The sequence below is a fragment of the Notolepis coatsorum genome (assembly GCF_963971535.1).
Source record: "Notolepis coatsorum genome assembly, chromosome: 17".
Classification (NCBI taxonomy): Eukaryota; Metazoa; Chordata; class Actinopteri; order Aulopiformes; family Paralepididae; genus Notolepis; species Notolepis coatsorum.
Window position 1 is genome coordinate 44,208,563 of NC_140181.1, and position 25,000 is coordinate 44,233,562.

General features: G+C 44.5%; 1 protein-coding gene across 1 annotated transcript in view; it reads left to right on the plus strand.

Moving 5' to 3' along the window:
* Window positions 1-5,286: 5,286 nt before the first annotated feature.
* LOC311244031 (agrin-like) overlaps window positions 5,287-25,000 on the plus strand; it is a 137,404-nt gene continuing 117,690 nt past the window's right edge. Inside the window, 1 exon segment of the mRNA XM_084333440.1 lies at window positions 5,287-5,497. Within this exon segment, the coding sequence (XP_084189566.1) occupies window positions 5,293-5,497 (205 nt within the window). The 5' untranslated portion in view covers window positions 5,287-5,292.

The window sequence follows — 25,000 nt, forward strand, 5'->3', positions numbered from 1 at the left end:
GTTCCTAATCTCGGGCGGCAGGGTAGCACAGCGGACTAAGCGTCTGTCTACCACCGCAGATACAGTGGGATCGAATCCAGCTGCGGTACCTCCGGCTTGGTCGACCGTCCATACTGACACAATTGGCAGTGTCAGCGGGTGGGAAAGCCGGTGGGGTGGGTCCTGGTCGCGTGTATATTTTCCCTAACGGACTTTCACTTCCGCATTCGGGTTCCGCGATCTGATTGGCCACTGACGTTTCTCTCAGCGCCAATCGCGTGACGCCTAGTTATGCCTCTAACAGCCTGCTAGCTAGCTAACGCCTAGTTCTATCACTGGTTAAGCTTGGCCACTCTTTCGAAGTTGGTTAAGGTTAGAGTTTGGAATCAGGGCTGGTGGTCTATCGCCCTGCTCTAAACCAAACTCTAACCTTAACCAACTTCGAAAGAGTCGCCAAGCTTAACCAGTGATAGAACTAGGCGTCACACGATTGACGCTGAGAGAAACGTCAGTGGCCAATCAGATCGCGGAACCCGAACACGGAAGTGAAAGTCCGTTAGGGAAAATATACACGCGTCCTGGTCGTTGTAAACAGCGACTCCTACAGTTCGGGAAGGATCTGGAGGGAGGTAGTGTGACCATTCCACACGTTACACTCTCCCAGTGAGAGTCCGCGCTGCCAGGTGAAAAAGAAGCGGTGGGCTGGCTACACATGTGTCGGAGGAAGCATGTGATAGTCTCCGCCCTCCCAGACCGACGGTAGGGGGTAGAGTGCGCAGGGGGGGGGGGAGATAATAATATATTTTTTTTTAAAAGAGTTCCTAATCTCAGCCCGGGTCTGACGGGGTCTGAAGAAGCATGACGGGTAGACCCGGGGCTGTGGGGCATGCGCCCTAATATAATGTTTTAGTAAATCAACAGACTTTCTCTCTACTCTTCTCAGTGTCTTTTCTCTTCTCTCTCAGCCCAGTGTCTCTTCTCTTCTCTCTCTCAGCTCAGTGTCTCTTCTCTTCTCTCTCTCAGCTCAGTGTCTCTTCTCTTCTCTCTCTCAGCTCAGTGTCTCTTCTCTTCTCTCTCTCAGCTCAGTGTCTCTTCTCTTCTCTCTCAGCTCAGTGTCTCTTCTCTTCTCTCTCTCAGCTCAGTGTCTCTTCTCTTCTCTCTCTCAGCTCAGTGTCTCTTCTCTTCTCTCTCTCAGCTCAGTGTCTCTTCTCTTCTCTCTCTCAGCTCAGTGTCTCTTCTCTTCTCTCTCTCAGCTCAGTGTCTCTTCTCTTCTCTCTCTCAGCCCAGTGTCTCTTCTCTCTCTCAGCTCAGTGTCTCTTCTCTTCTCTCTCTCAGCTCAGTGTCTCTTCTCTTCTCTCTCTCAGCTCAGTGTCTCTTCTCTTCTCTCTCTCAGCTCAGTGTCTCTTCTCTTCTCTCTCTCAGCTCAGTGTCTCTTCTCTTCTCTCTCTCAGCTCAGTGTCTCTTCTCTCTCTCAGCTCAGTGTCTCTTCTCTTCTCTCTCTCAGCTCAGTGTCTCTTCTCTTCTCTCTCTCAGCTCAGTGTCTCTTCTCTTCTCTCTCTCAGCTCAGTGTCTCTTCTCTTCTCTCTCTCAGCTCAGTGTCTCTTCTCTTCTCTTCTCTCAGCCCAGTGTCTCTTCTCTTCTCTCTCTCAGCCCAGTGTCTCTTCTCTCTCTCAGCCCAGTGTCTCTTCTCTTCTCTCTCTCAGCCCAGTGTCTCTTCTCTTCTCTCTCTCAGCCCAGTGTCTCTTCTCTTCTCTCTCTCAGCTCAGTGTCTCTTCTCTTCTCTCTCTCAGCCCAGTGTCTCTTCTCTTCTCTCTCTCAGCTCAGTGTCTCTTCTCTCTCTCAGCTCAGTGTCTCGTCTCCCTCCAGTGGGACTGTGTGTGTCTAGTCTACTGATTGTTCTTCTACCCCACTCGCTCTAGTTCTCTTTCTCACACACACCCTTTCAGCTGCTGTCCATGGTGCTGGTATGATTTGAGAGGCAGCCAGTGAGCTGAGGTCTGTGGTGGATTGACAAAAAGTTTGTATATATATATATATTAGTGCTGTCAAGCGATTAAAAAAATTTATCTAATTAATTACAGGATTTGTAATTAATTAATCTAATTAATCGCATTTTAATCGCATAACCATTTTAGGCCTGATATTCTATAATCATATTTCAAATGGCATGTGTCCGGATGGCAGAATTCAGTACTGTATCTACAAAACCTTCTGTTTAATCATCTTCCATTTATTCATTTGCTTAGATTTTTCAGGTCTGGTAAATTTGTGCATGGTGTTATTCACAGTCAAAGATTACATTTTTTTTTATTGATATTCTCATTTGGTTCATTACAATTTACTCAAGCCTAGTAACAGACACAGTATTTCTGACACTGGGAATACATTCCCTGAGATCCATAGATGTCCCTAGAATCAGATACCAAGAACATGCAAATGGACCATATTAAAAAAAAAGTCTGTAAATGTGTACTCTACGTTATTATGGAATGAATGAGATAAAAAAAAAAGTAAAAAAAATAATATATACACACACACATACACACACACACACACACACACATACATACACACATGCATGCATTCCATACACATATCCATATACCAGTCTGTGCATATCTGCTCACACACTCAACCCCCCTCCCATACAGAGTGAGAGGCATCTCAGGTAGCTGTCAGACTGTAGCACCTCAGGGGGCTCTGCCAGGTAACACACATACACACACACCTCACCTGTCACACACACACACACACACACACACACACACACACACACACACACACACACATACACACACACACACCTCACCTGTCACACACACACACACACACACACACACACACACACACACACACACACACACACACATACACACACACCTCACCTGTCACACACACACACACACACACACACACACAGTCCTGTCACTGGGGCAACAGACAGAAAGAGAATTAGATGCCTAAGGCAGATACCTGAACAGCTGTCCACTACAAGTGTGTGTGTGTGTGTGTGTGTGTGTGTGTGTGTGTGTGTGTGTGTGTGTGTGTGTGTGTGTGTGTGTGTGTGTGTGTGTGTGTGTGTGTGTGTGTGTGTGTGTGTGTGTGCGTGCGTGCGTGCGTGTGTGTTGTACTTGTGTGTGTGTTGTACTTGTGTGTGTGCGTGCGTGCGTGCGTGTGTGTTGTACTTGTGTGTGTGTTGTACTTGTGTGTGTTTATACGGTATTTGAGCAATGTGTGCATATGTGCATGTGTTCATGCTTGGGGGTGTGAGTGCATGCGTAATGCACAAACGAATGAGAGAGAGAGAGAGAGAGAGATGATGTTTTTTAGGAGAGAGAGTGAGAGTATGTGTGTGTGTGTGTGTGTGTGTGTGTGTGTGTGTGTGTGTGTGTGTGTGTGTGTGTGTGTGTGTGTGTGTCCAATAAAAGAGGAGCTATCTGCCAGACCAGTCCAAGTGGACATGCCCCCTCGCGTTCAGCTCTAGCCTGGCAACTAGTGATAAGAACTGTGTGTGTGTGTGTGTGTGTGTGTGTGTGTGTGTGTGTGTGTGTGTGTGTGTGTGTGTGTGTGTGTGTGTGTGTGTGTGTGTGTGTGTGTGTGTGTGTGTGTGTGTGTGTGTGTGTGTGTGTGTGTGTGTGTGTGTGTGTGTGTGTGTGTGTGTGTGTGTGTGTGTGTGTGTGCATGTGTGTGTGTGCGTGTGTCCTCCCTGATGACATTGGGTGTCCGTCAAACTGGCCAAGGAGACTCTTTTAAGGCAAGGCCCCCCGGGGGCTGTCGGTGGTTGGGCTTGTGTATTTGTCCCAGGAACCCCCCCCCCACCAACGCAACTCCCCCTGTTGATTTCCATTCCAGTGTGCTACCTATGAGAGGGTGCCGTCTCTTTTAACAGCCCTAGTACTGAAGACAAGGACACCATGCCAGCTGGCCTAACAGCTTGGCATCTGTAGCTGGCACAACACGGGTCAATTATTGTCTAGGGTAATGTGGTACGTGTTTGCTCGTGTCACACACACACACACACACACACACACATACACACACACACACACACACACACACACACACACACACACACACACACACACACACACACACACACACACACACACACACACACACACACACACTCATGGTTGAAGTTGAAGTCTATAGAGAGTTGTGTGAAGTCGTTAGAATCTCTGGCTGATCTGGTGTCTGTGAGCGCGCCTCAAAACCCGCCCCTCGCCTCTGTGGAATATCAATGTTTCAAAAAGACGAGGGGGGCCTGCTGTTGAAAACCGGTGAAATGAGACTGAGGCGGCTGGAGGCTTCTCTCTGCTGCCTCCGGTGGAGAGTTAAAAAGAAGAAAGAAAGAAAGAAAGAAAGAAAGAAAGAAAGAAAGAAAGAAAGAAAGAAAGAAAGAAAGAAAGAAAGAAAGAAAGAAAGAAAGAAAGAAAGAAAGAAAGAAAGAAAGAAAGAAAGAAAGAAAGAAAGAAAGAAAGAAAGAAAGAAAGAAAGAAAGAAAGAAAGAAAGAAAGAAAGAAAGAAAGAAAGAAAGAAAGAAAGAAAGAAAGAAAGAAAGAAAGAAAGAAAGAAAGAAAGAAAGAAAGAAAGAAAGAAAGAAGACATCTTTAAATGTGCACTAGGCAAATCTGGGGGACAGGCACTTGTTTGCAGAGCCTGCAAAAGCCATTTACTGTAATTCTCTGAATTATTCTATTATGTTACCATAAAACAAAATAGTTCTTAGACACTGTGAACCAAGCGTAAGCCTAGAATATGTTTGTTAACAAAACTGCAAACTTGTAAACGACAGCAGTGAAATAGTAACTTTTGAGGTCGCTTTCTAGCTTCAAACAGTGTTACAGGGATCCGATTTTCCCCTGAGGTCCGTTTGTTTGTGAAAATACACCATAGAAATGATTCACTTCTCTGACTCTCACAAAACGACATAGTGCACCTTTAATGGCTCACTGCCATGGGCTTGACACGTGTGGGCGGCCGTGGTCTGCATACAATGCATGGAGGACATCTGTCCACTTTAAAGGATTTAACACAGCGGTGTTCTCACTTTTATGATTCCTTTAGCTTGAAAAATGCAATAAGTTTTAGTTGAATGGAACATCAATCATTTTCGTTTTTGTTTGTCAGAGTGAGACATGAATGCCTCAATGGGGTCTTTGTTTTGGGGTCTTTTTCTTCATCAATGTTGGATATCACTGTTCAGATTGAACCGCCTCGAAGCTGTGACCCAAAAGCATGTTTCTCTTACCGAAAAATATCAACACCTCTTCCTCTTCCTCCTCCTCCTCCTCCCCGGCAGGCTGCAGAGGAATGCTATGCGGCTTCGGGGCCGTGTGTGAGCGTGACGCCGCCGACTCAGCCAAGGCGGAGTGCGTGTGCAAGAAGGTGGCGTGCCCGTCAGTGGTGGCGCCCGTCTGTGGCTCGGACTCCTCCACCTACTCCAACGAGTGCGAGCTGGAGAAGGCCCAGTGCAGCACCCAGCGACGCATCAAGGTGCTCCGCAAGGGACCCTGCTGTGAGTACCACACATATGTGTAATGGCAATGATGTTCTCGTATGCTGTCATAACTGACCGAGGCAGACGGGAGCCGAGTTCATCTACTTGGACATGGCAAGATTTTGCAGTCGATTGGTTCTGGGACCAGGGTTCAGCCCTATCTGTTCCAATGCCTCCTGTGGTTTGAAAATGTCTCTCATTTACATACAGTACTAATATCAAAATATATGGAGTAATTATGCAGTGATTACCCATTTGTTTTCTTTGGGCTAAACAATGAAACTAGATGATGCATTTTTTAGCAGTGTCCAACAGTAGGGGGGGAATCGGCTGGCGCTTGAGTCATACTATCCAAGTATTTATTTTTAAATCCTTTGATTTACTTTGATTTAAAATGGAAGGCGATGGGGCTTTTTAAGTTTTGGACCAACACACTGTTTAATTAAAACAGCATCGCGAAGGCCCGAGGTGGGTGTTGACGCGATGTGATTTCTGCCCAGTGCTCTGAATGTCAAAGTGTGTTCCTTTTTTGAAGGTCGGTGTGTAAGATCTCAAATTGACTGTTATTAACTGCTATTAGCATAATGTTTAACTTGTGGTATGGTATGGGTACTGCTACTAGCATAATGTTTAACTTGTGGTATGGTATGGGTACTGCTACTAGCATAATGTTTAACTTGTGGTATGGTATGGGTACTGCTACTAGCATAATGTTTAACTTGTGGTATGGTATGGGTACTGCTACTAGCATAATGTTTAACTTGTGGTATGGTATGGCTACTGCTACTAGCATAATGTTTAACTTGTGGTATGGTATGGCTACTGCTACTAGCATAATGTTTAACTTGTGGTATGGTATGGCTACTGCTACTAGCATAATGTTTAACTTGTGGTATGGTATGGGTACTGCTACTAGCATAATGTTTAACTTGTGGTATGGTATGGGTACTGCTATTAGCATAATGTTTAACTTGTGGTATGGTGGTATGGGTACTGCTACTAGCATAATGTTTAACTTGTGGTATGGTATGGCTACTGATACTAGCATAATGTCTAACTTGTGGTCTGGTATGGCTACTGCTATTAGCATAATGTTTAAGGCTCATTTTCATTGTTTATTTTTCGGAGTCAATCCAAGTTGTGTATGTAGTAGTTTAGTACAGTGACACTCATGTATGTGTGTCCTTACACCCCTGGTAGAAGTCCAGGTGATGAGAGTGAGGATGCTTCAACCCACGGTGCAGTGGTGAGCTTTGCTAGGAGGTTTGATGTGAGCTAATGCCAGTATGGACTCTGGCTTTGGACGGGAAGTGTGTTGTTGTGCTCTGCATGGGGCCAGCAGGCTAGCATGGCTACTCTGCCAGCCAGAACAACAAAGCCACCATGCCTCCTAGCAGCGCTAAGTCGCTCGTTATTGTCAAGTAAACAGATTTCTTACACCCGTTTCCAAACACAACAGGCTTTGTCTTCCTCTCTTTCTTCCTCATTTTTATCCCTGTCTAATAAAATCTAAATCTATTGTCCCCCTGCAACATAAAACCCTGCCTCCCACGGACCACCATTGGTTTGCGTCCAAGGTGTATTATATGAACGATGCCCCTGGTGGTGAGGCTATAGGCCTGTCTCTCATTACATCTCTTCAACACGGCCCACCAACATCTGTCCCTGAGGGGATCGGGGGAGGGAGGGGAGGGGGGGGTTCCTGCCAAAGCGACAACACAGCAGCCACAACGATAACAATGCCTTGTGTTTCGTTAGCATTTTGCCTGCGTGCCAGTGTCTGTACAATGCTAATTCCCCAGGTCTGATTACAGCGCTGGCTGCTGCTGCGGGCTAATCGTAGGCCTTGTGACTGCCAGAGAGAGGGAGAGAGGGATACATTAGAGAAGAGGGTAGAGGATATAGTGAGAGGAAGGGGAAGAGAGAGAGAGAGAGAGAGAGAGAGAGAGAGAGAGAGAGAGAGAGAGATGGTAAATGGATTTAGAGAGAACGCAAGAGAGAGAGAGAGTAGGGGATGAGAGTGGACAGAGTGAAAGAACCGAGATGGAGGAATCGAAAATGGGATCAAACTGGCAACAGATAAATACACAGAGCTAGAAAGAGAGAGAGACAGAAGAACAAAGGTCAAAGGTCTAAAAATCACCAGAGACTGGAGGAAGGGTGTGTGAGCGTGGGTAATGATGGCTTGTGGAGGAACAGGCTATCAGAAGCACCATAATTACCCTCCTCCCGACTGCCAACCGGACAGAGGAATTGGAGGATAGCCAGCAGGGATCACTCTGCTTCAACCCCCTTCATACCACCTCACATAGTGTTGATTCTTATCAATTATCAAATTAATCTGAAGCAAAAAGAAAATGTAAGAAAACAACAACACACATCTGTACCTACCAGAAACCACATGAAGGGAAGAAAATCAGTCAGTTGCCATCTTTTGTACAATATGGCAATGGCTTAAAAAGAACGAGTAAAAAGAATATGGTGTTTTAACTAGCTGGATGTTTCCCAAGTGTGCCTTCGGCTTGAAGGACAGATTTAAGGGGAGGTGAAAGGTCAGATCGTCTGCAATTTTCTCTCATTAATCAGATTAGTATGTGGTTGGCGCTGCCAACAGCTCACTGTCGTGTCAACATGGGTCATAGGCCTGCATGTGTAATCAGCTTGTTTCCTGATGCGTTCCGTCATTCTCAGTCTCAAGTTGCAATTTCTCATTTGCATATTATACGGTTATGTTCATCAACTATGTTGCTTTATGGACCTTCAAGTTTCAAGTTTCTTTAATATTTGTCATACAGAAGTACAGAATACTTTTGGGGTTTTGTCATATTTCACTAAAGCAGTGTCTGTGTTTGCTGTGAATGACTTGACTTAACGGAATAATACCGTTAATATAACATTCACAATGGCCTTTATCAACCCTGTGTTATTCTGAACTGTACATTCAACTGTACGGCTTTGGGGAAGAAGCTTCGGTCCAGGCGTTCTGCCTCCTAGTGACCTGTATCTTCTGCCAGAGGGGTGATGCTGTGGAAGGTGGTGAGGGTCATCCGTTGCTCATGAGATGGTGTGTTGTTGTTGTGTGTATATGGAGTCCAGTGTGGGGAGTTTGCAGCCTATGATCTTTGATGCTCTGGTGATAATAATCTGTTTTCTTGATTGTGTGCTTAGACGTGTTTCGGTACCAGACAGTAATAAATAGTGACAAGATGCTCTGGATCATTACTGTGTAGAATTGGCCCAGTAGACCGTGCCTGACTTGTCTCAGGCAAGGTTTGAACGTTCGGACCTTCGTTCGTTACGTTGGCATTCGAATTCTAAATCAAATTAAATTAAAAAAGAAAATTCCATGTCTATTCATTCTGTTTAAACCATTGGGGTTTTTCTTCACAGTTGCAGATAAAGATTAGGCTACACTAATATTATAGTATTAAAAAAAACTGATGAGTTATATTCATTAAAGAAAGTTGATTTAATAAAAAAAAAATGACTCATTTAATCAGATTAATCACTTTATTCAAATTGAGGATTTAGTTTGAGGATATTTATATATTAAAACAAAATTATTTAGAAATCTTTTTTTTTGTAATTTCTTTTTAGTAAATTTTTTTTATTATTAAAAACGAAGGTTCGAACTTCGGTTCGAAAAACCCTGACGAATTTTTTATCCCAAAAACAGGCTTTGGGGACAGCCTTACTGGACTGGCCCTCTGAGCTCCTCTCCAGTGGAGCTTTCGCTGCTGCAGGGTTTAATCCCAATCCTCCCCTATCGTTGTGTAACATGTCATGTCGCCTCTAGAGCCTCTTTCTCTCATTCATGTGAACGTGAAACCTAAAAATAGCTGCTACAACACATTTAGCACCCTTGGTCGTGCTACTGAAACAGTAAAGGAAAGGCGAATAATAGCGAGGTTTATGAAGTACTTAGATATTATGTTTGTGTATATGTGTGCGTGCGTGTGTGTGCATGTTTGTGTGCGTGCGTGCGTGCGTGCGTGCGTGTGTGTGTGAGCTGCCTGCAGTTCTTTATTTGAAGGTGGGCACTAAATGGGTTTTTATTTCTATAAAAAAAAGAAAAAGGCATACACGGTGGGGGTGGTGGGCAAGTAATGTACTTGGTGGATGCTTGAACACCGGTATCACCGACTAGAAGCCTAGTGCTTTTATTGTTTTGTTCTGAATCTGATGATCCTGTCTGTAGTCTTTTTTTTTTTTTTTATTCCCTTTTCTTCCGTGCACCAGTTGACTGACTTCTCTACCTACAGCCTGTAGGCGTCTTCGTTGTCTTTTGGGATCAGTCCCTATGATTGTGCTGTCGTCCGTGTATTTCAGGCTCCCTGTGTAGTTTGATGTTGATCTAAAATCGTCGGTGAAGAGGGAGAATAGTCGTTGAATCTGACAACTTGGCTCCTGTCCTTCAGGAGGTGTTAATGTTCTGGAGGTTCCAGCTTGATAGGATCCAGAGGCACAGTGATGTTACGGTTTGTATGTGACCCCAATAGCACAACACAAGACAGTGATCAGAGTTAGCCAAAAAAAAAGGGGGCGTATTTATTTCACAAACAGAAACGACAACACTTCTTCTTTCAGGTCCAAAAGTAAAACAACCCGTAGGCGAAAAAAACAGCGTCTATTAAAAAATGTCTTACTGTCCCTGAGGGAAAAACAAAACTTTAAGCGAACCCGTAGGCGAAAAAGAAGGAGGCCTGTGACGTAATGTTCAAACGTATCCTCTCAGGGCAAAAACAAAACAACCCGAAGGCGATGAAAAAACAGAGTTAACGGAATAGTGCTCTGCGGTCGCTTTGGTTGGCATTTCCAAACCATGCGGTGGTGCATACTAGGAATGACTTGTGTGAATAGACAGAATACTAGGAATGACTTGTGTGAATAGACAGAATACTAGGAATGACTTGTGTGAATAGACAGAATATGAGGAATGACTTTGTGTAAATAAATAGACAGAATATGAGGAATGACTTGTGTGAATAGACAGAAAATGAGGAATGAAACTGAACCTAAGCTAAACAGAATTGCTCCACCTGCCGGCTAAATCCTCCCCCCTGACCGACCTTTCCATCACAGTCGAGAATACAGCTGTGACCGACCGCGTCCCCGACCGCCAAGAACCTTGGTGTTGTCCTCGACGACCAGTTGAACTTCTCCGCTCACATCGCAGTGACAACCAGAACCTGCAGATTCCTCCTGAGCAACGTCAGAAGGATCCGCCCCTTCCTGACAAAAGAAGCCACCCAACTCCTCGTCCAATCAACAGTCATCTCCCGCCTCGACTACTGCAACGCACTGCTTGCTGGCCTTCCGACCACTGCCACCAAGCCTCTTCAACTCATTCAGAACACAGCGGCCCGCCTGATCTCAAACCTACCGAAGTCGGCCCATGTCACCCCACTTCTTACGGACCTGCACTGGCTCCCCATTGCTGCACGAATCCGCTTCAAGGCCCTCAACCTGGCATACCGTGCGGCAAAGGGAACCGCTCCCGCCTACCTACGGTCAATGGTCTCTAACTACACACCCTCAAGACCCCTACGCTCTGCATCTTCTGGCCGTCTCAGACCTACTCCTATCCGAGCTCCGGGAGGGTCATCAAGGAGAAGCCGCCTTTTCTCAGTCCTTGCCCCACAATGGTGGAACGAACTGCCCACCACAGTTAGGACAGCCGAAACACGTCCAATATTTCGTTGTCGACTAAAGACGCACTTCTTCAACCATTATCTGAAATGTTAACCCTAACTAACCTTACTGTCATGCACTATGCTGATAGAGTTGTGCCCTTCCTGATGACTTGTCGTACAGAACTTGTAAGTCGCTTTAGATAAAAGCGTAATGTAAATGAATGACTTGTGTGAATAGACAGAATATGAGGAATGACTTGTGTGAATAGACATGATTTCTTCGGAGTCAAAGGAAGTGGTGTTATAGAAGGTGAAAAGCTTGAGACATTCAGCCCCTGCTATGCTAAGAGTACTGTGTGTGTGTGTGTGTGTGTGTGTGTGTGTGTGTGTGTGTGTGTGTGTGTGTGTGTGTGTGCGCGCGCGTATGGCTGTGTGTTGTGTATAGCTGTGTCAGGAGGTCAAGGCAAGCCGCGGGACAGGCTTTCATTCTCTTTCTACCTCTGCGTGTGTGTGTGTGTGTGTGTGTGTGTGTGGTGTGTGTGTGTGTGTGTGTGTGTGTGTGTGTGTGTGTGTGTGTGTGTGTGTGTGTGTGTGTGTGTGTGTGTGTGTGTGTGTGTGTGTCAGGAGGTCAGGGCGGGCCAGGGAACCGGCTCCCATTCTCTTTGTACCTGCAATAAATCCACCCAGTACAGAGGGTCTGAACAGGTCAGTCTGCTTGAGATGATGGAGTCTTCACGGCTGATGGAGGGAGAGGAGGGAGGGAGGGAAGCAGAGGGTACTTTTTACCTTTTTATGAATTCTCTTAGTGTGGGCGGCTGGATCTGTGCTTTTGCACGACGCCTTATTTTACTTGTTCGATATGAATGGGGAGAGTGAATTGGCTGTAGTTCTGAAAAGACGTTGCGTCAAATCAAGCTGGTAGTCTCTCCCAGCAGTCGGGAGTGCAGTCACAGAATACGTTTTGCGTCCATTTATCCCTTTTCAAAGTGACAGGATTTTAGGAGGTTTATAAAGTCTTACATTACCACCCTTTTATTATTTAAAAAACAGTCCAGAAAGTACTATGTCATTTTCCCCTCGCCAGTCTACCCACACATAATCCTGTCTGGAGCCTGTACTGAATACCTGGCCTGAGAATTGCAAATGGCACAAATCCCGGTATACTGCGTACCGTATATAGGCTTATCTCACTCACCAGTTTTGCAAAGAAACTGGTCTAAATCCAACACCCACCAGGCGCCAATTCCGTGTAGATTTCCTCTTTGGCCAGTAAATTACAGAGGCTACTCAGGCATATAAAAAAATAAGCCAAACTTAGTTTTTCTAAATCTACCTGACACCTTGGTAAGCCAAAAAGTTAATTCTGTTCCCTGCTCCATTGTATTGAACACACAGTTTTTGGTGGTCATAGCACATACAACATCTTTCATTAATTATTTCCTTCCCTGCCTGGCTACCTCACACCCAAGTGTAATTAATATGTACAAACTGGGCAGTACATTAGGTAGGCAGTGTTGGCAAAAAGCACAGCTAATTGATTCATTTAAGCCAATGTATTGCTGACATCACACAGAGCAATAATTCTGATCAGCTTGTGTAGGCGTGTTAATCTGAAGACTTCAAACCCATGCCAATGTCCCCTCTGGTGCCTAAATAACATTTCAGTCTCAATCCATACAAACACTATTCTAGACACAACCCATGTTCCGTAATATGGAAGTCCAAAGAAGCCTGACGTCTCGACGTGCATTTCATCTACATGTCAGCCACGTAGCAGATGTTCCTACTCGGAGCCACTCACAATAAGTGTGACGGTGGGATGAGTTTGAATCCATATCACAAGGAGCCATACATTATTGCAAGGAACAGAACACCAGTCACTAAGACAGTAGAACAAGTTCCCTTTATTTTGAGCTAATATAATCATTGGTCCACCAGCCATCAACCATGGCCTGTTCCTACATGAAAACGTATCGGATCTCGTGTGGGCAGCTCAGTGCAGCTTCATTCACTTTTCTTCCTGCAATCGACTGACCAAACAAAGGACCACTCCACTCCGCTCTTGATATTCAGTAGAACTGGGCTCTTTACGCCGGGTCACCCAGGCACCTTCATTATCTCCCATTGTTGTTCAAGATGGCTGATTTGGGATCACCGGGGTCACAATCATTGCAATTAAGAAGGTGTTTTAAATTAACCCCTTCAGGAGCGCCGCTGGAGAGCCACCGTAGAGACCTGAGGAATAATGGTCAGTTAAAACAGAGAGAGAGAGAGAGAGAGAGAGAGAGAGAGAGAGAGAGAGAGAGAGAGAGAGAGAGAGAGAGAGAGAGAGAGATTGATTCAGACTGCAGAAAGCACTTTATGGTTGAGTTGAACGGGGCAGGAGGAATTTGTGCAGCCGTGTTTGTGTGTGTGTGTGTCTGTGTGTGCTTGTGTGTGTACGTGGGCATGCTATTTGACTGGGGAGCACGAGTCGTGTTAGCTCTACTAATATTGAATTTGGAACAGAGCGGTAAATACACATGCTGTGAGAGAGAGGGAGAGAGAGAAATGCTCTTGTCTGTCTATATGTCTGTATGTACTGTATGTCTGTCTGTCTATATGTCTGTTTGACTATACGTCTGTCTGTCTGTTTGTCTGTCTGCCTGCTGTGTAACTGTTGAACCATATATTTTCTCACTTGCGTCGACACAAACACACACATGGCTGCAAGCACACGACACACAAACACACACACACATAAACATAACACGCTACAGACACGCTAACCCCCAAACAAGCACATGCACTCACACTGATGCACGGCGCCTGTCTCTTCATCAGTCCATGATTGCTTTGATTCGTTTAAAACTATTCATCAGTTAATTAACTTGAAATGATAAGCACTTCTCTGTCATCGTAACAATTTTCAAATCTTTAATTAACGTTGGCTTGGATCTGTTTTCATTCGGGAGAACAATGTAGGAAGAACAATAGGCAATAGGCATTATTTCCAGATTTCCATGATGAAATGGACCATTCCATTAGGCATTGAAAGCCTATGATTATTAGCGAGCGAAGACGTTCTTTAGTTTGAAACTATGACCCCCCCCCCCCCCCCCCCCCTCCAATTGAAGTGAAAAATTACACAAAATGCACTTCATGAACTGTGCTGCTACTGTCGTGCTGCTACAGTAACTGATTTGATTGAATCATTGATTGAGTGTCTTGCTGTACATGTCGACTTATATGTTTTTCGTACCGTTTCTTAATTTACTTTTAGATATTTTAGATGTAATTGTATATCTTGAAGTTCTTCGAGTCAAGTGTTCCTTTATTAATCTCCTTGGGGAAATTCAGGGCCAGTCATTCAACGTACACATACTGTACATTAGGCCTGTCAAAATTTACCAGAAAATTACATTTGACTATTCCTTCTAAAAAAACACATAGGTTCGAACCATTTGAATATCTATTGTTGCACATTATGGCCACAAGAGGGCAAACCAATACAACGGGAGACAACTAGCAGGCTATAGGTAATTTATTTAAACTAAATAAATATCAACATACCTACACTAGCATACAAATAGAATAATGTATTATCTCGATCTCTCAGAAGGGTCTGTCTCTCGGAGCAAGATCAAATTAATTAAAGTTCACGGTATATAGAACAGACAAAGCAGCGCGCCTCCGAAAAAGGCATGATACATATCAAACAATATATTGTCCTTGACTGACATGGAACGTGAAATAGTAATCAAACCATTGAGGATCCATATGATGCTTCTGTCAATGCATTATTCAATATCTGTTCAGTAAGCCTACAGTAGCCAATATACTTGTTTCGTGTTTTAAATCAAATTAAGGCACACAATTCCTAGAAATGTGACTAAACAAAGTCGTTTTGCCCTGAGGAATGATTTACAATAAAGTGCTATAAAAAAAAAACGCAAAATTTAGGGTGCTTAAATTCATGACGCTATAACTGTCAAAACACTAGCGTTAGCACTTAGCGCACAAAAAGATACATGTTACGTAGCTGACGTACCGCTAACTGGTTCAGCATAAATCCGAAGTATTTCCTTTTCAGATTGCTCCGAGTGCAAATCACTCTCTCCGGAGCCGAGTTGGGATCTGAATTTCTGGGATCTCTGCTATCATCACGAATTGGAAGCGATTTCCTGGTTGATTCCGGACATGATGTCACACGAACGCCAGGCTGCTCAGCCAATAGACAATTTGTTTTAGTAGTGTGACTGTATACTTTTATCCAGTGCTTTTGTAAGGTGCATGTAAAGGGCACAGTGATATCCCATGATAATATAGCTGTCATGTCTCTCCTGTCCGTGATGCATCGCGTTCAGACACATGCGAGAAGTGGAGAGGGAGACCGACGGGGCTTTTTTTTTGTATATTTTTTTTTGTATATTTTTTTTGTTATAAAACACAATTCACACAATTCGAATATACATTTTTTAATTTTTTATTTCAAACACTACACACACTCTGTCATTCCACGGTTTTGTCTTACCATTTTGCATTCAGTTCAGGCACACCAAGGCTACCTCTCTCTCTTTGTCTCCAAGACCGTGTAACTGCCAGAATGTGACAAAGGCAAAGATGTTCATTATTCCACGGGCTCCTCTTTTGTTATCATCCGTTTCAAACATGCTCTTCTTACTGCCAGACATTCCGCAGCTTGCTGTGAAAATGAGGCAAGCCGACGAGTTTCTATGAAAAGCGCGCGTGAATATGTGTGTGTGTTTCTTACAGTAAACCCTTCAAAGGTGATCTTTAGGGACATTTCACAGAACTTATTAGGAACACAGACGCCAAACCTTTTGGATTAAATAATTGTTTTAATCACCTGAGCTTCTCTGTATCCTCCTCTCCTTTGCCTCTGGACTGTTGAGCAAAGCTCTTTCCATGGAGACACTCAGAAGCTGTCTTTCCTTGGCTTCGACTCCGGACCCCCAGCACCGCAACTCAAAGCCCCACATGTCTCCCTGCGGCTGTATACTTGTGTCTGTTCCTGGCGCTGGTTAGCTGGTCGTTAAGATGTTCCACAGGGGCCTCGGAGAACACTTGATTGATGCCCCTTATTGGGGCCAAAAGCCAGCAGGCAAAGAAGAATCTTTTAGAGAGAGGAGAAGAAAACACAGCTTTCTATTTGGGACAAACGCGGGAGGAACACGAAACGAATGCTAACCTCGTCCTCTCTACTACACCACCACCTATTGTGGCAATTCCAGGTGTATGGGTGGCAGAATAAAACAACAGACAGACGGGTTGTGTTTCCCAAAATAATACGTTTCCTTTATTTTCTAAACAAACAAACATTTCACGCATGCTTCTCACTCTCTCTCTGACTTCAATTAACACCGTCTGCCGGGCGGCTTTTCCGCTTACCGGTCTGTGTCCTCGCCCCTGATATGAGAGAGTGAGAGGGTGTCCTTGGGCCCTATTTTGTTCACCCTCCTCATCACGCGCACCGCGTCGTGATTCGCTAGTTGGTCTTGATGGCCTTCTAGCGACAGGTGCGTCTGGAAGTCGACGCCCAAATATGGGCAGCGCCTAGCCATTGGGCCGTTACGTAGCGTCCTTTTAATCACCAAGCCCAGTGGTGGCCTGGGGTTACCACCTATCTTCTGTCCTCCTCTCCTCTCCTCTCTACACCACCACCACCACCTATCTTCTGTCCTCCTCTCCTCTCCTCTCTACACCACCACCACCACCTATCTTCTGTCCTCCTCTCCTCTCTACACCACCACCACCACCTATCTTCTGTCCTCCTCTCCTCTACACCACCACCACCTATCTTCTCTCCTCCTCTCCTCTCTACACCACCACCACCTATCTTCTGTCCTCCTCTCCTCTCCTCTCTACACCACCACCACCTATCTTCTCTCCTCCTCTCCTCTCCTCTCTACACCACCACCACCTATCTTCTGTCCTCCTCTCCTCTCTACACCACCACCACCACCTATCTTCTGTCCTCCTCTCCTCTACACCACCACCACCTATCTTCTCTCCTCCTCTCCTCTCTACACCACCACCACCTATCTTCTGTCCTCCTCTCCTCTCCTCTCTACACCACCACCACCTATCTTCTCTCCTCCTCTCCTCTCTACACCACCACCACCTATCTTCTGTCCTCCTCTCCTCTCCTCTCTACACCACCACCACCTATCTTCTGTCCTCCTCTCCTCTCTACACCACCACCACCTATCTTCTATCCTCCTCTCCTCTCCTCTCTACACCACCACCACCTATCTTCTGTCCTCCTCTCCACTACACCACCACCACCTATCTTCTCTCCTCCTCTCCTCTCCTCTCTACACCACCACCACCTATCTTCTGTCCTCCTCTCCACTACACCACCTATCTTATATACTCTCCTCTCCTCTCCACTACACCACCTATCTTATATACTCTCCTCTCCTCCACTACACCACCTATCTTCTCTCCTCCTCTCCACTACACCACCTATCTTATATTCTCTCCACTACACCACCTATCTTATATTCTCTCCACTACACCACCTATCTTATATACTCTCCTCTCCTCCACTACACCACCTATCTTCTCTACTCCTCTCCACTACACCACCTATCTTATCGTCTCTCCTCCTCTCCACTACACCACCTATCTTATATACTCTCCTCCTCTCCACTACACCACCTATCTTATATACTCTCCTCCTCTCCACTACACCACCTATCTTATATACTCTCCTTCTCTCCACTACACCACCTATCTTATATACTCTCCTCCTCTCCACTACACCACCTATCTTATATACTCTCCTCCTCTCCACTACACCACCTATCTTATATACTCTCCTCCTCTCCACTACACCACCTATCTTATATACTCTCCTTCTCTCCACTACACCACCTATCTTATATACTCTCCTCCTCTCCACTACACCACCTATCTTATATACTCTCCTTCTCTCCACTACACCACCTATCTTATATACTCTCCTCCTCTCCACTACACCACCTATCTTATATACTCTCCTCCTCTCCACTACACCACCTATCTTATATACTCTCCTTCTCTCCACTACACCACCTATCTTATATACTCTCCTTCTCTCCACTACACCACCTATCTTATATACTCTCCTTCTCTCCACTACACCACCTATCTTCTCTCCTCTCCACTACACCACCTATCTTCGCTCCTTGAAATTAGATTGGTCTTCACTAGCGCACGCAGGGGGTTGGTGGTGTAAATGAGATTGGTCTTCACTAGCGCACGGCGCACGCATGGGGTTGGGGGTGATGATACCTTGTTCACCTAAATGGCAGGGGGAGGTGTCATCTCTCCTCTATCTTTCTACCTCAACCATCTCCCCATAACCTCTCTCTCTCTCTCTCTCTCTCTCTCTCTCTCTCTCTCTCTCTCTCTCTCTCTCTCTCTCTCTCTCTCTCTCTCTCTCTCTCTCTCTCTATCTCTCTATCTCATATATCATCTTTCTATCCCATTTGTTTCATGATGTGTAGTCTTTCTGCCTGGCTGCTGACCTCATCAGCAGTAACGCGCACACACACACACACACACACACACACACACACACACACACACACACACACACACACACACACACACACACACACACACACACACACACACACACACACACACACACACACACACACACACACACACACACACACACACACACACACACACACACACACAATCTGATTTCTCTCCACGTGATCGCTGAATGTGCTAGCACACACACACACAGTACATAGACACACACACACACACACACACACACACACACACAGTTAGACACACAGTACACAGACACACAGCACCCGTTCACAGGGTCAGTGGTCACGGTAAATGAATCAGCGCTGGTTTCCCAGCGGTAGCAGCTCTTTATCCTTGACTGAATGGTTTTCTTTTATTTTAAAGGCATAAAATATGCAAAACAATGTCATGTTTGCTATGTTTCCATTTAATCATACATGTCGATAAATAAAAGGTTGTCATTCTATTCTATATGGTGTAATTAAGAAATAATGTGTTTGCTTATATTACACATCGACCACCAACGCCTGTATATAACAGCATATGTGCTCAGCCACGGACTTGAGGCATATTTAGGAATGTAATATTTTAGTTTCTTTCAACTGATGTGAAAGTACAGACGCAGAGCTTCAAAATAAAGTGTTATTTGTAGGAATCGAGCGAACATTGTGCAAGCTATGGCTTATTAAACATTGGCATTCAGGCAAAGCAACTCCTGAGTTCTGAGTCTTCAAAGTCCCTGCAGCTGTTAAGAGAGATTAGCATATGGAACTACTGATCCCAGAATGCAAAGTGGCCTTGAGGGACCGTTGAGGAGGACTGAAGGATTACCTGAGAGAGGGGGGGGGTCTATCTGAATGCCAAACTTATTGGGCCACATTCATCACAATATTGAAGAGGTGCGGTTGGTTCCTATTCAAGGCAGCGACTATCAATTATATTATCTTGATGGAAATTTCAGTTTTGCCACAATACTGGCCTTTGTACAGAAACCAGTGTTGTTTTTAAACTAAAACAGTGAGAGAAACGTTCCGATTTAGAATAAAAAATGTGGAGCTTGTGGAGCTTTCTGAGTAGCTTCCCTGCAACTGCTGCTTAACCCTTTCACTACCACACTACAGAAAGTTAACCCCTTCACTGTTTACTTTATTGTTGAAAGGGTTAACCATTTGGTAGTGTGGTAGGGAAAGGGTTAAACATCGCATAACCCCCACCCCGGTAGTCACCACATCTGACTGATGCCATGCGAAGTGCATTCATGTTCCTGAAACGTAATGCCGTTGTGCCTTAACCCTTTCACTACCACACTACAGAAGGTTAACCCTTTCACTACCAGTGATAGTGGCAGTGAAAGGGTTTACCCTTCTGTAGTGTGGTAGTGAAAGGGTTAATAATGTGTCTATAAAAAGGAAGAGGAAGATGCTGTATTACATCACAATGGCATCACATGTGGTGATTTTCTTCATCATTTCAGATGTTTCCAGGGAAAACAATTACCAGGCAAGAAAATGCAGCTTGGAGATACAATTGTCTATATTTCCCTTCAGTTAATCTCCAGTTTCTAAAAACAATTACTACACTATATTGTAAAGCTGCAGTAGGCAACTTCGGAGAAATTAGTTTAACTGCCTACCAGAAACAGAGCTCTGCATCACTTTTTAAGAGTGAGTGAGTTTACCTGCCCAGCAGAAACAGAGCTCTGCATCACTTTTTAAGAGTGAGTTTACCTGCCCAGCAGAAACAGAGCTCTGCATCACTTTTTAAGAGTGAGTTTACCTGCCCAGCAGAAACAGCTCTGCATCACTTTTTAAGAGTGAGTTTACCTGCCCAGCAGAAACAGAGCTCTGCATCACTTTTTAAGAGTGAGTTTACCTGCCCAGCAGAAACAGCTCTGCATCACTTTTTAAGAGTGAGTTTACCTGCCCAGCAGAAACAGCTCTGCATCACTTTTTAAGAGTGAGTTTACCTGCCCAGCAGAAACAGGGCCCTGTTTCTTGTACCTGGATAACTGAGTTAGCCGGATAACTTTAACTGGATAACTGAGTTAGCCGGACTTTCCGGTTCCATGTACGTGGATTTTCCAAATCACCATGACAACAGATCCAAAAGTTTGAGCCTGGTCGAAAGCAGAGTTCAAGTTCAAGTTAGCCGGATCACGCAGAGCCACGCCCCCGCAAAGAAAGTGACAGCTCGTTTCCTGAAATTATTCCCACAGCCTAGGATCTGCGTTATACCATTCTGAATTACGTTCTTGTGCTCCATTCTTCCAGAGGGGTCTTTTGAAATGTAAAATAGACCCAAAATGCTGATACTAAATTCACTTTGTCCTAAATAATGCACGTTATATATACCGTGGCGACGGTGGCGCTCGCTCGTGCGATGTACACATTATGTGGTTATTTTAATTGTAACTGGGATTAAGATGTCTGATGAGATGCGCTGTTTGACGGATTTGAGAAATTGAATGAGCCGTTGACGTCACATTAATGAATGAGGATAAAGAGATAAACTTCATTCAAAACAAAGGATATTCTAAACACGGGTCTCTCGTTCATTAATGTATAAACAATGAATTTATCCCATCTGGCACAGTGGTGCAGCGGTAGTGCTCAAGCCTGCCAACCCAGCGACCGGGGTTCAAAACCCGGTGTTTCCAATATGATTTTTTTGAATATAATATTAATGATTATACGCCAAAGTAGCCTGGTTTTAAGTTAAAATATTATAAATCTACATGCATTGAGGATGTCATTCTTTATATAGCTCTCAACGTGCACCAAATTGAATTATTCCTATATTGCAAAAAGAAGGAGACGACTAGGGTCTCGAACCCCGGTCGTCTGTGTGAAAGTCAAAAGAACAACCCGTTAGACCACATTGGAGATAAGTTAAAGATTGACTATACATCAATCAATGGGTAAGAGAGCCGTATCGTAATTCTGTATAACAGTTAACTAATTATTTTCGCTAGCAAGATCTCATTTGATTATTCAATCCAGCAGGAAAGTTTAAAGAAATATAATCTGATTGATTGAGGTAATGAGGGACTTAAAATTAGCCTATAGATAACGCATTTAACTTGTCGGCGAGGCGATTGAGCCGTATTGCAATCTGTCAATAAAGTCTTAAATCAATTAATCAATCAATGCCGTTAGAGAATCAGGATCTCTGCCATCGATACGTGCTGGCTTTTCACCTAAAGCGGCCGCGCGCATTTAGCCTGAGTCGCAAGTCTGGCTTGAGTTAACGAGACTGAATCCACCTTCGTGGAACAGGAAAATCCCGGCTTCAAACATCGGGTTAACTGAAGCTGGATAATGACATCTTGATCGACTTAGTTGAACCACGTACAAGAAACAGGGCTCAGCTCTGCATCACTTTTTAAGAGTGAGTTTACGTGCCCAGCAGAAACAGAGCTCTGCATCACTTTTTAAGAGTGAGTTTACGTGCCCAGCAGAAACAGAGCTCTGCATCACTTTTTAAGAGTGAGTTTACGTGCCCAGCAGAAACAGAGCTCTGCATCACTCTTTAAGAGTGAGTTTACGTGCCCAGCAGAAACAGAGCTCTGCATCACTCTTCAAGCCTGTGCACAACAAAGGTTTTCCACAGACTCTCAGAAGCACCAGCAGCTTTGAGCTGAATAAAAAATCATTCTTATCGACAGTTGGTTTTGCACATTGTGTACCTTTTGACAAGTGGTGTAGTCCCGGGGTCGCATTGGAAAACTAAGATACGCACGCACGCACACACACACACACACACACACACACACACACACACACACACACACACACACACACACACACACACACACACACACACACACACACACACACACACACACACAGTATGGAGACTTAGCAACATGTCTTTTTTTCCCTCTCTTCACTTCAAAGTCTCCTGAATGAAAGGTTGTCCTCACTTCAAAGTGTCCTAAGTGAACGGTTGTCCTCAGTGAACGGTTGTCCTCAGTGAACGGTTGTCCTCAGTGAACGGTTGTCCTCAGTGAACGGTTGTCTTCAGTGAACGGTTGTCCTCAGTGAACGGTTGTCTTCAGTGAACGGTTGTCCTCAGTGAACGGTTGTCCTCAGTGAACGGTTGTCTTCAGTGAACGGTTGTCTTCAGTGAACGGTTGTCCTCAGTGAACGGTTGTCCTCAGTGAACGGTTGTCTTCAGTGAACGGTTGTCCTCAGTGAACGGTTGTCCTCAGTGAACGGTTGTCTTCAGTGAATGGTTGTCCTCAGTGAACGGTTGTCTTCAGTGAACGGTTGTCCTCAGTGAACGGTTGTCCTCAGTGAACGGTTGTCCTCAGTGAACGGTTGTCTTCAGTGAACGGTTGTCTTCAGTGAACGGTTGTCCTCAGTGAACGGTTGTCTTCAGTGAACGGTTGTCCTCAGTGAACGGTTGTCTTCAGTGAACGGTTGTCTTCAGTGAACGGTTGTCCTCAGTGAACGGTCGGCCTCATTGGCACAGTAACACGGGACAATGGACGGGACAATGCAACATTTATGAACACCGTGGAGTGTAAAAATTGCCGGATTTCGCACAACGCAAATTTTCATCCGTTGTCCCCAAACATAATATTTCATGTTTATATTTGTAACCAAATATTTCATGTTTATATTTGTAACCAAAAACAACCTGAGCAACAACCTGTGTTGGCATCGTTGACTCAGTGTAATGCCACACAGTCACGCCATACAGAGGCCTTTGTGCCACGTGATGGCAGCGTCTTGCCACCTAAAGCCTCTCTGTTGGGGTTGCTGGCGACACCATGCCATGGTCTGTATCATAGTTGTCAGTTCTCTCCTCCATGTGTTTTTGAATTGCATCAAGGCGGTCATTTCCAATTCTGTAAATGAAATGGTAGAGCAGAGCATCACATATTTGTGCACAGCTTAGAATGATAAGTCAATTACCACAGAGATTGTCCGTAATGCGACATGGCAGGCTAACATTACCATGTGGTCACGATAATAATGATAGTGTAGCTATGTCCGCACGTCACCCTGTTCAGTGATAAAATAACATGCACAGCGTAGATAGATATCGCTGTACTCTCTTATTAACACACCATAGATAATGTTAGCTGGATGAACAGATAGAGAGAAGGACAGCGAGAGAGAGAGAGAGCTAAAGAATAGATAAAGATCACTAATTAGGAGGGACTCTTCATCTCTTTCAAGTCGTTGGTGTTTTTCTATTGTCTGATGTCATTTCTGCTCGTCTCCCGTTCCAGAAGAGCTGTGCCATTATGAATATGAACCCATCTTTTTCTTTCTCTGTTAAGGCTGCTATCATGTATTATTACACATTATGAACCCATCGTTTTCTTTCTCTGTTAACCCTTTCACTACCACACTACATAAGGTTAACCCTTTACTATCACACGACAGACAGTTAACCTTCTGTAGTGTGGTAGTGAAAGGGTTAACCTGCTGTCGTGTGGCAGTGAAAGGGTTAACCTTCTGTATTGTCGCAGTGAAACAGTTTGGTAGTGCGGCAGTGAAAGGGTTAAGGCTGCTATCATGTATTACACATTATGAACACGTCTTTATGATATGTTGAGGATCTAGTTTCTTGGTACACGATTCTAGAAGAAGCCTCGTTTCTGCCCTGCATTTGCAGGTGAAGCTATGGATTTAGTCAATGACTTTATCGTGATCGGTACCCAGTGGTTCTTGATAAACTGTGTCGGCTTTAGTTCGCTTCGAGTGTAATGTAATTTTGTCACCTGATGAACGACTGTCGTCGTTATATAGAGTGAGCTGTTGCCTGTCACCAAAGAAGTCTGTTATAAATATCTGCGATGCAGCTGTGTCTTTTGTGCCTCTGAGATTAAACTCCCCAGCTAGATTGATAGCTTCTGCCACAGCCGCACACCTCTTGTAATCCATGGCTAGCAGCTATCTACATTTATGTGTGTAATACTAGGCCATAGACTGTAGACTATGAAAACAGGCACAGAGGCACTGAAAGAGGATTTCACCCATCTAATGAACAGACTAGACTAGACAAATATCAAGATGTATCCATCAGTGGACCAATTGCATGCTTTTGCAGAGGACAAGAAGCCTTCAGTCGACTCCTTCAGACATTAAGCACCCCCCACAGCCCAAATGGAATGATAACAATTTTTTTTTTTTTATTACATTTTTTTTTAAATATTATACTTTTTTTTTTATTTATTTTTTTTGTCGACCAATAGTCGACTAACGGCAAATTTTGGCCAATCCTAGTCGACCATCCAAATCCTTAGTCGGGGACAGCCCTAACACACACACACACACACACACACACACACACACACACACACACACACACACACACACACACACACAGAGTTCAGGAGCGT